The sequence below is a fragment of the Stegodyphus dumicola genome, chromosome 8, assembly GCF_044657685.1.
Source record: "Stegodyphus dumicola isolate Sdum_Otavi_A_Nest chromosome 8, ASM4465768v1".
Taxonomy (NCBI): domain Eukaryota; kingdom Metazoa; phylum Arthropoda; class Arachnida; order Araneae; family Eresidae; genus Stegodyphus; species Stegodyphus dumicola.
In genome coordinates, this window is record NC_140775.1 from 156,605,744 (window position 1) to 156,618,033 (window position 12,290).

General features: G+C 33.4%; 1 protein-coding gene across 1 annotated transcript in view; it reads right to left on the reverse strand.

Moving 5' to 3' along the window:
* LOC118180812 (dehydrogenase/reductase SDR family member 11-like) overlaps window positions 1-11,945 on the reverse strand; it is a 33,383-nt gene extending 21,438 nt beyond the window's left edge. The window contains exons 1-2 of the mRNA XM_035349869.2: window positions 11,790-11,945; window positions 3,311-3,499 (exon numbers count right to left, since the gene is read on the reverse strand). Coding sequence (XP_035205760.1) covers window positions 3,311-3,498 — 188 coding nt within the window. The 5' untranslated portion in view covers window position 3,499; window positions 11,790-11,945. The remainder of the gene's footprint in view (window positions 1-3,310; window positions 3,500-11,789) is intronic.
* Between the last annotated feature and the right edge of the window lie 345 nt (window positions 11,946-12,290).

A 12,290-nucleotide genomic window follows, 5' to 3' on the forward strand; every position in this document is an offset into this window, starting at 1 on the left:
TGGAAGAAACTGATTTCATAAATGATAAAATAAATCGTGTCTTCTCTACGGAAGATTAATTAAAAACTAATAATATTTAATTATATTTTAATATGTAATATATATTCAATGATGTTTTTAAACACAGAAAAAATTGTTCTTGTATACTACATGCTTCATTAACACCGAATATAGGGGAGAAATTTCAAGTAAGTAGATCTGTATAAGCTATAAAAGCTAACACAAAAATTATACATAACTGATTCTACCTTACTTACATTACACATAATACTCCTATGAAGCTTAATTATTTGGTTTCTATGAAGAGGAACCAAATAATTAAACCTTTCAATTGGGAGAAATAAACGATGAAAACATTCTTTATCCCAAGAATCAATAGTAATTATTTTTAGATTACTAGGTTATTAGAGTATAACTGCTTAAGATACTATTTTTCTAATAATTCTAAATGCGATTTTTCTCAGATATGAAAATTGTTTTAGAACTAGCATTAAGGCTCTCCTTTACTAAAAGTTTTCAGAAAACTAGAATCGTTCGATGTATTTTAATATGGATATAGGGGTTTCTTTTTTTTGAACCCCTATATCCATATTAAAATACATATTTCAATAATTTAAAAGGCATATTTCAATATTTTTGCCAGAACATGTAGTTCTAGTACGTAATATTGCAAAGAAATTAATATTTTTGAGCCTTTGAAGGGGAGTATGTGAACCTGACAAAATTCCTTTTGTTGAATTCAAATATATAATTTGAATTTTTTTTAGTCCCTCAAGGAAATTCTGGTGATGCACAATTCAGGTTTATAGAATATACTTTAGTTTAGTTAGTTCAAATGCTTCGAGAAAGTAAGTCATCTGAAAATGGATGTAAGTAAATTTCCATTGGATTCGACCTCAGTATCCCTGCAAAAGGTTCAGGAAACATTTTTCGATTCTAGTGACTTTTACGTTATCTCTCAGAATGAGAAATTTCTGATGACATGTTTCATTCTCCTGAATCATCTGAGATCATTGAAGTTTTAGTCAAATCTTTTTTTTTCGTGGTTTTTTTTTTTTTTTTTTTTTTTTTTTTTTATATATATATATATATCTCAGATGATTCAGAAGAATGAAACATGTATTCGAGACACGTTAATCGACTTTTATGAAACTTTAATTCATTTCCTTCTGATGAGTTCTGAATTAAGGTTTCAGACAAAAGAGATTAATTTGTAGTTTTTATTTCCATTACCATTTTGCATTTTATTTTTCGGGTTTATTTTACCAATGAATTCTTATATTAATTTCGGTTATGTTTATCTATAATTTTAGACCTTTTTCCCACGGTTTTCAGTTATTAATATTAATAGGGAAATGCCTTGTTTTAATTCCAATTTAATTTTTTAAAAAAATTTGGATGCTTTATGTTTAATATAAATAAATAATATAAATGTGTATTTACATAGTTTAATACACATATATTTTAACAGTTTAATACACATATAAATACATAGTTTAATACACATATAATTTAACAGTGAACCAACCCACTCATTCTTAAGATACATTTACGCATAAAGATCGCTCTAAATCTGTAAACTATTACAAATATCTAAGTGTACATCCAGAGCTTAAATTGCGCCGGAGCCCACAGAAGCCTGGGTCCGGTACTTATCAGTTTTTGAGATAAATCATAATTTTAGCCGGAACGCATCGGAGACCTAAATGAAAGTACTCCGGTACTTCTATTCTGTAAATGAACCACAATTTTAACTCACAACTTTTATTTTAATAACAATTATGCATTAAAAATGTATTCTAGCTTCTGAACACAAGCCTGTCTTTACATCGGACACAGACCTTGGACAGAGTTTGAGACTTTTAAGGATGTCAAAGGCTTATTCTTCAGGAAGCGTTTGTTCTTCTTCTTCTCTTTTTATGACAGCGAATATAATTTTCATTTCTGTAAATACTGAAAGTGTTACCCTGGTCGTGCACATGCCACGCTAGTTACTTGCTACTGCAGACCTCTGAAAGAGCTTTTGAACGACGTGGCCAAACGCAAGGGACCATTGCTGCCACTAGTACAGAAAAGTCCCATTTATTCTCATGTTGTTAATGGATCGTATTCAGGGAAAATTTCCACTTGACAGCCAGAATTATATCGATGGGGCATTGCTATCAAAAAATCCTTTTCTCTTTATTTCAAAGCTACATTTTTCAGTTAACATTTCTTTCCACATCATCATACTGTTTCTATAATTCTCACTATTCTCCTTAAAGGTTCTTTAATTGTTTAATTTTTTTCGTTGGTGTGCTGGGGAAAAAAAAAAAAAAAAAAAAAAAAAAAAAAAAAAATTAGTTTTCGTATCTATCATCCCCTGAAATAGTACATTATACGTAAAACCAGGCCTTAAATTCAGATGGCTGATCGGGTGAACTTCTTCTTAGCTTTTGAGTGGAATTTAATTCTAGCCGGGGCCCTAAACAAGATGAGGTCTGTTAATTAATTTTTTATTTTAATTATTTACATTTAATTTAATAATTAGTTAAATTTTTATTTATCTCTTTATAGTTCCCTTAATTTTGGTTTAACTATTTAATTATTTTGATTTTTAGTTATTTATTTATTATATTTTTCTTCCTTCTTGACACTCTTCCATTAGGCTCCGGCACTTCTAGTTTTAGCAATTGAGCGCTGTGCATACCTATAATCATCGTACACAAGTAAAAGAAATCCGTATTTATTCTATGACAAAATCTTTGCTAACATTTACAATTCAGCGGAATTGCAGTTAATTCCGTTATTGGTTCAGAGTGTAATCGTTATTAATTTATGTGTAATATGCCAAAATTGTTGATTATTTTCTATTTCTAATCTTTATTTGGGAATAAATGCATACCGTAAGTTTCACAACTACATTTTTTAAGATTTTGATTCAAATTACATGTGACCTTCATCAACGGCCATTGGTTAAGACCATTGATTGCCGGTAGTTCGAGCTGTTTCGAACCCAGACAAAAGGACTGTTTGCATGGTTTGTTTTCGTGGTTTTCCTCATGTGAAATGTGAATGCGAGCCCGTTTCCATCAGAAATTCCTCCGTGAAGACATCCTCCCTTCAGGCAGATAACTTTCATGTGCTTTGCCATATTAAAATAATCTAATCTAAACAAATTACGGGTATGAAAAATATTGTTTTAAAACAAGATAAAAAAATATGCAAACAAGTTTTATTCTTTCTATTCAAATAATTTTTTATATATTATACGTTATCTGCAGTTAAATTAATGACAGTGCATTATAATTATAGTTAATTTCAAACTCACTTGATTGGAATTATTGAGCCGGGAGACTGGACAATTGTTTCTTCTTCAGCCATAGCCTGTATCCTTTGGACATTTCTCGCGCATCCGACGACTTTCATGCCATGTTTGACCAACTCTCGACAGATGGCAGCACCAATCCCCGTGGAAGCACCAGTGACAAGAGCAACTCTTCCGTTCCACTGATCCATACTAAAACAAGGCAACAGTTTACTCGCAATTTGGTAAATTCGGTATCTTTTTTCAAAAGAAGAAAACAATATATTTTTATCTTCCAAGCAGAACCTAGACATTTGATAACACAGCCACCTAAAGTTATTCCTTAGAATTTAGTTTTCAGCACTTCGCGAGTTTTAGAAAATTTAATTACATTTATTAAATTATGACAGGAAATTAATGTCACGAAAAAAGAACATACGAATAAAATATTGAATATGCACTTAAACTAAAGCATACACTGATTACAAATTACTTATGTAATAATTGGTAACCGTAGGTTATTTGGCTGTCGCATTCAAAATCATTCAAATTATTATTTTCTGCAGTTTATTCTTGTCTCCATATGAATTATATTACACATTGTCTGGAAAAAGGGTTTTAGACTTGTAAAACGTAAGGTTGAAGAGCTACTTCGTTAACATAGGTTGAAACAATTCTGTATTTGTTTTGATATCAAGAAACTTGTTTTAATCGGAATTATCGATAATCAGAAAGAAAAAATGAATGTAATCTATTATTCATATATAATTTCGAAAAACTTTAAAACAAACTTGATTAATAAGAAACTTTGAACAGGGCGTTTCACTGAACGCGAAGAAAAATGGATCATTAAAAATGTGCAGTCAAATTGATTTTAGCCTAGCAAATGTTTAACAAGCATATTAGTAAAGAAAATGTTAGAAGTATTTTAAGAAAATATAACATTTAGGGCCGAATAACTAGGACAAATTACACTCTTTTGAAAAAAAAAAAAAAAAAGCGAAGCACCATGAAGGAAGTGGTTGTTTTTGATGAAATTGAATATGTGTATAGCTCATACACAGATAATAAAATGATTAAAAAATCAAAATCATAGTACTCATCAAAATCAGGCTCATAATCACCCATTAAGTGTTCAAATTAGTAGTTGGTCGAACCATCCCTGGCGGCAATATATGTTTGAATTCGTCGAGGCAAGGAGTGGTAGAGATTCCTAATGTCATCCTGCGACACCTATTGCTAGGCATTCATCAGTTGTCTCTACAGATCTGCGATATTTTCTGGTGCCCGAATCTGGCAAGGAGTGGCCTACTATGCCCCAAACATGCTTGATTAGTGAAATGTCTGGTGACCTTGCTGGCTAATGAAGAGTATCAACCGCACGGAGACAGTCCAGAGATATGCGAGCGGTATGTGGCTTGGCATTATCTTGCTGGAAAATAGAGCCGGGATGACGTGCCATGAAGGGTAATACAACCGGCCGCAAAATGGTATCAACATATCGTTGAGCTGTTAAAGATGTACGGAGGATGATTAAAGATGACCTGCTGTCATAAGAAATAGCGCCCCACACCCTCACACCAGGGGTTATGGCTGTATGGCATTGAAAAACAAATGCTGATTGGGATCGCTGGACCCCGTCCTTTCCAGACACGAACACGATGGTCATCTGCTTCAAGAGTAAAGCGCGATTTATCGCTGAACAATAAACGATGCCAGTCTGATGGCAGCCATGATGATCGGTTGCGACACCAGTCCAGACGACTCCGTCGATGTTGTGGAGTCAAAGGCAAACGTCTTAAAGGCCTCTGTGAGCGTAACCCCGCCTCAGACAAGCACCGTGAGACGATGGACCGTACCACGGGAGGTATAGACGTGGTTGTTGAATAGTCAACAACGATACCGTTGGGACAGTTCGGGCCTGAAGAACAATCATCCTATCTTGCTTCGCATTTCTGCTCCTTGGTCTTCCAGAGCTTTCCATTCTTCGGCAATTTCCTTGTAACAACCAGTGCTGCCAATATCTTTACACTGCAGTGTCTGTACGCTGCAGGTGGCGGCCTATTGCTCGGTATGACCACCCAACTTCACGCAACCCTAAAATGCCACCACGTTCGAAGTCGTTTAGTTGTCTCTAAGGTCTTCGATATCGTCGTAATATCATCTTTAGTAACTCCTTTACGGAATTACAAAGGCGGCAGCAAAAAAAGATAAATTTTCCGCCTCTGTTACTGGTTTTATACTAGAAACGCGCGCTATGATCGCAATTCCTGTTCATTTGACTTGAAACTTTGATCATTAGCATGTTCGATCAAGTTGTTTTTGCATACCAAGTTTCGTCACAATCGCAAAAGTCCTTCTTGGTGCTTCGAGTTTTTTGCAAAAGAGTGTATATTTTTATATAATCTTGCAGAAAGTCTTTGAAAGCTCGTAAGTGCCCCTATACATTTTTGATTCACTGCATTTGTTTCTCACAGCACTAGATTTCTGTACTTTCTTTCTATCAAAAATCGAAAAAGTAAAAAAAAATTTTATCCTTGCAAACATTTTGTGTCACTGATGCTCTTATTTATTATATGTTATTTAACTCTACGACGCAAAGTAAGTTAATTATAAAGTTTCATTTCAAGATTGTTTTCACAAAATATAGTACGTGGTAAAATGTTTTCTTTCTTGGTAGAACAAAAGGTATTTTTAATTCAATTATGAATTGAAAATAGTTAACATCTTTACGGACGAAACATAAAGTAGAAAATGGAATATCGCTATAATGAAGAATTAAGACACGAGAAGCTAACACGTATAAGATAAGAGATGCACGAGGAAAAATTAGGGTTGGCATGCTAAGACCATTAAACTTATCACTGCATGCAATTTATCGTTCCTTCAAAGATCCCCAAGTTTCAAACACTAAATCAGCTTTGTTAATATAGTTTATGGAAAAACTATGCCTCCAGACGGTATAGTGGTTAGGGTACTGCGATACCGAATTACCCTTGTTTGAATCCCGGAGAAATCATGGATGTTTGTAAAAGTCTTTGAGGTTCATATCTTTGAGGTTTGGAAGTCCCATGTCTTTGTGGCATGGAAGTACTCTAAATATATCGCGAGCCAAAAGTCCTCTCGTGTGGTTTGATGGTAAGGGAGAGGATTAGGAGACCATAGGACTCTCCCCCCCGGCGCTCTCTTCAAAAACGTGTGTGGAAGTAGAAATCCAACTTCCTTGAGGCTCTGGCAACCATTCTGCAATGAAATACATCTACATGGCAACAAGAACCGTCAGTTCTCTGAGAAATGTAAAGGGAACAGGTGTTGAGCTCATATAGAACAGAATCCATTTTCACTAATCATCACGCAATAAAAGTCAACCATTCTTTTATTATTTATTGGTTAAAAACAATGCATAAGGTATATTCTCGCTTCTTTTCTCAAGCCTCTTTCTTTCCTCAGGGTGTAATTGGAGGCATATTCAGCGTGTATCGAGAGGTCCAGGATTCGTGTTCCGGCGACGCACTGCATATCTTTAACTTCTTCTGCTACAAAATAATCTAATGACTCTACAAATGGAAAAAAAATACTTATATTAAACACTGCCACTGCAGTTCAGAGGATTAACGCAGAAATCCTGGGGTTAAAATCTTTGGGTTTCTAGCCCCAAATTTTATAAAGCCTCAATTCATCCAAGAATTTTGTCTTCCGTTTATAAAAACTGTTTTTAAATGTTAGGGTACCCAAAAGAAGGTCGTGCTAAGAATCTCATATTCTCCTAAACCGATATTGCTTAGAATTATGATCAAGGAAATATCTGTTTTTTTCTTCCTGAGAGCTGAAGGAAAAGGCGTGTGCAAAAAAACCGCATAACCCCTTGACAGTATCCAATAAGCTACATTCAGATGTAATGTCTACATGAAGTCAGAAACGCTTGTAGACATGGATGAACGCCAGAGAAAAGCATTTTTGTGGGAGTAACGTAATGCGGTTAAATCGTAATTTCAATGCACATTGCACTTTAGAACAATTTGTATAAAGGCCAAATTTTGGAAGTGATTTAAAAATGTAATTGTACAAAACATACGTATAAACGTAGTTTCATACTAAGTAAACGTTAGCTGTATGTATATTAGCTTGACACGAAATTATTTTCAGTTTGTACAATTAGATCGCATGATGTTCTTTTTGTTATTCTTCTATCAGTCTTATACTTTTTTCCGTTTGAGATACGGCAGCTGACTCTTTTAGGTTCCTATAAAAACAAATTCTATGTATTTTTGTTTACATCTTTTAGTTTACAGTCAGCTTTAACATGGGGTGTAAAAATAAAAAATTTCGACATATTTTACTTTTTTATTTTCATAAAGGCAAGAAAGCGGCTGAAGTTCCCAAAGAGATATGTGAAGTTTATGGTGCTGATTGCTTAACAGAACGCTTGTGTCAGAATTGATTTAAAAATTTCGTTCTAGAGAGTTTTCACTTGAAGGGGACCAATGTTCTTCTGAAGTTGATGATGACAAAATTGAAACCATAATTGAATCCAATCGTCACGTAAACGCACGATAGTTGAAAAAAATGATTATACACATCATATACAAAAATTGAAAAATCGCATACGAAGTCTTCGACTTGTTCAGAAGCTCGATATTTGGGTTCCACAACAATTGAAAGAAATTCATTTAACACAACGAATCAATATTTGCGATACACATTTCAAAACGTAGTGCAATCGACCCTTTTTTGAAAAGAATTATCACTGGCGATAAAAAAATGGATTGTCTACAATAATATTAATCAAAAAAGATAATGATTAAAGCAGGGTGAATAAGCACAAATCATATCGAAAGCTAAGTTGCATCAGGAAAAAAGTCATGCTGTCAATTCGGGGGAACAAACACAAAGGTTTTGGCTATTTTCAGCTGATCCCAAGCAACCAATCAACTCAGATGTTTACTGCCAACAGTTAATGAGATCGGAGGAAACAATCAAAGAGAAAAAGCCAGAATTGACAAATCCGCAAAGGAATTACGTTCCACCACGACAATGCGAGACCTCACACGTGTTCATCAACATGTACGAAATTATTGAAGCTTAGTTGGAAAATGATGTCGTATCTTCTATATAGCCTCGACCTTGCATCACTGGATTATAATTTATTTCAAAGTTTACAAAACTTCTTATGGTTACACTATATGCTGACTGAAATATTTAAAAGAAATTTTTGCAGCTCACTATTAAATACATACGTACATATTTTCACACATCGGGCAATTTTTTTTTTCCATTGAGAAACTTTTCACTTTAGTAGTGAAAATAATTCAATAGCCTTTTTAATAGCGTCACTACTCGCATTTTAACGAGAAAGAATAGTAGAACAAACGAAGGAGAACTCCACGAAGGCATCCCTCCCTTTAGGCAGATAGCCCTCCTGTGCTTTGCCATAATTAAATACACACACAGTATAAATGTATGGATTATAAATTCAAAAACTAAAAATCGAAAGCTATACTTCAAGCTATAAGCAACGTAAATAGAAAATTTCTCCTTTGAAAGGGTAAACCAAAATAAACTCCTTCAGGTATATTGTTTTACTTGAATACCGTGCAACATGTTTCACCGTTATTGCGAAAGAGAAATAAATCATCTTTTTAATGGAAATAAAAATCGTTCCTGAAAACGTTTAGTGCCGTTTTCACCCAAGGCAGATTTCAAATGTCCCCCTTTAAGCGTCCGACACCATCATTTTGAACTTTATACGTATAAAACAAAGACTTGTGTTTTTCTTACCTTATTTACTCGCTTATTATAGCCGCTTTTATTTATTAATTTTAACTGTTGAAAATCGAGAGGAAACAAATTATGCAGTCTGCACAATTTATGACGGGAAGAATCTAACAGTTGTATGCTTCAGTATGGAAAAATATAAAAGGTCTATTTGCCTAAAGGCAGGCTTGTTTCGTGGAGGAATTTCTCAGGCTGGCGTTTGTGTTACACATGAGGAAAATCACGAAAATCAGCCGTGCAGCCAGTCCGTTCTCCTGAGAGCGAACCTCGTCAAACTAGTACTATTCAGTAACCTTAACCACTCCGGCCACTGGGAGAGAAGGAAAAATCTTAACAGATTAAAAGCACATAGGAATATATGCATTAATTATTACTTGCTTTATATTTCAGTCACAGTTATTACTTTTAACACTGTTCTTGTTACTTACGTATATTTTCTATCTGTACATAATTGGTACCTTACTATTATACATTTATAAATGATGTGTGATAAAGCATAAGGAAAAAACGTGGGAATGGAAGAAAGATGCCTGTAAACACCATAGTTTCATTTACTTATAGTTATCCGAACGGTTAAGATGCATGGGGTTTCTTGGTTTATCCCATGTGTAACAAGAATGCTAGCCAGTTTGCAATAGACAGTCCTCCACAAAAGCAGTTCTGCCCTAAAGTAAATAGCCCGCGTGCGTTTTATCATAATTAGATAACCAACTAACTATCATTTTTCAGCTACTGTTGCAGAGATGAAAGAAATTTCAGTTAAAATAATAAATAGTTATATATAAAATTTTCGTTTGGCTAAGAAATGCTGTCAAACATGGATATTCTCTATATGAAAATTAATTAACTAGTCAAGTAAGTTAAAAAAATAATTGATGAATGCTCGGATAAATGAAAAATTTAATTCTAAAACAATGTCTCGGAAATTAGTGCTATATCGTTTTATATTAATTGCACTACATTTTATACTTGTAATTTTCAAAGTTAGTTGTTTTGGTTAAATTATCAAAAACGTGCTTTCCAGTTTTTCTCATTTCACAACTAAATACGTTTTTAATATTATTTCTCTTGATATAAGAAATTGTAATTAAAAATTGTACTCTAAAGTTATGGTTTTACGATCTGAAAATGTACTGAATACAAAAATGTATAGGTACACTTATATAGGGGATTTATGCCTTATATAGGGGCTCTTGCTTCAGGCGAAAAAATACGAAGGCTGTTCGTACATTTTTTAGATGACTTTGATTTGCTATAAAAAAATCGGCTGCTTAAATTTTTTTAACTGCAACTATATTTTAGGAAGCATATATTATCGTCTACTACTTGACAACTTTGTTTTCATGCAAACTGGCGCTTTTAAAGAAGTAATCAATGGAACTCTACGTTTGGGCTCTTACCGAATAACATTATTCGTATTTAATTATTACTTGAAATTATTTATTATTGTATTTGATTATTGCTATGAAATTATAAATGCTTGTATTTAATTATTGCTATGAAAGCCATGATTTTTTGTTATCTAAATCAATGATAGATAATATTGTCAATAAGAAAAAAAAATCAAAGTTTGGTTTCAAAGAGAAAAAATCATTCAAAATACATATCCAAGGAAAAAAACGGAATGTTTCGAATGTTGCAAAGGTAAGAACTTTAATGTTAAAAGAAGATCTTCAAAATCAAAGAACAGTTGCCTAACCATTAAAATGCTCAGCTTCAACTGTAAACAAAGTCATTAATGCTGATTTTAATATTAAAAAAGCTAAAAAACATAATGTGAATCGTCTTTCTCCACAACATATCACCGAGAGCAGAACGTGCTGCATATTTCTCTATAAGAAACAATTATTCGGACAAAAATGGAAAAATGTTGGCACAATAAACCAATCTTGGGTAAAATGACAGCAATAAAATGATCCATTTATTATCAACAAAAAGAAAAAAAATTCTTAGAACGTGATTCAAAGAATCTAAAGAAAGTTTTTCAAAGGGATTTATGACTGTTGCTGGTTTTCATATAACAGCAAATTAAAAATAGAATTTAAAAATAGAATAGAGTCGAGAAAAATGTTACGATCATCTCCATATGTTACCAGGTATTTATTTTGTACCCAATTTTCAAATATGAAGTACGTTCTCTACCCACAATGCCATCAATCAGTAGAACTGAGTCAAGACAAAGCAAGAAAATCCTGAAAAAAATGGAACAAGAAACATGTATCAAGGTCCTTTACTTATATCCCTACTAAATCTTCTGAGGTATCATTCACCGATTTTTATTCTTTTACACTTTTAAAAAGCGGATTACAAGACGTCTACCTAAACCCTCCTTGGACTTTGGAAATGTGTTTACGTGGAATACGGTAAAGTACGTCTTCCGCTACTAAAAAAAAAGCTTTATTGTCTTGGAAATTACGGTGCAGAAAGATTGTTAAGAATAAGGGTTATCGAATGGAACATTTAAAACGCAAAAATGTTAAGTAAAATATTTCTGTAAATACAATGAAAATCGTCTGATAAACGTGCGAACAGCCTTAGTCACGGCTCTAATTGTAGACTGTATTGGAACCCCCTTGCAAATTAAATAAGTAAATAAAAATTTGGTGACATAATTACTTGTCTCTAGTCCTTTGCCCTATTGGGAAATATTCTGTGCACGCTTATGTATACAGCAGTAAGTTTTTTTCGAATGTATTAAGATAACTGGAAGAGGAAATATAGCACTTACTTTCGTTACAGCTGTTGCCGTGAATTGACCACAATACGAATAAAATCTTGGTACATTCAGAATATCACTCTTACGCTGTGCAAATCTTAAGAACAATAGAAACTTGAGAGAAAATATCTAGAGTAATCTTTAAACCTTCAGATAATCAAAAACCGTTTATTTATAGATTTATCTCTGCTTATCTCTGATAGCAGTTAAGAATGAATACTTTTATATTTAAGCAACCGATTTTCTCTGAAGATATTAACTGGAGTAAGATTTACTTTATGAAGCTACTGAGAATTTTTGAGACATTGTTTTCTGTTTTTCAGTTTTGAAAAGAGAATTGAAGAAGTTTTTTCCTTGGTATCCTTTCTACCACAGACATATCTTTCAAACTCAAGGTCAGCAAGTGAAGCAATATATATAAGTTCATTTAAGCTGTAGGTGGCGATTAAAAATTTCGCTTTCCGTCACGGAACAGAACTTGCAATCAGCGAGTTTGCGATTACCTTCCTATGC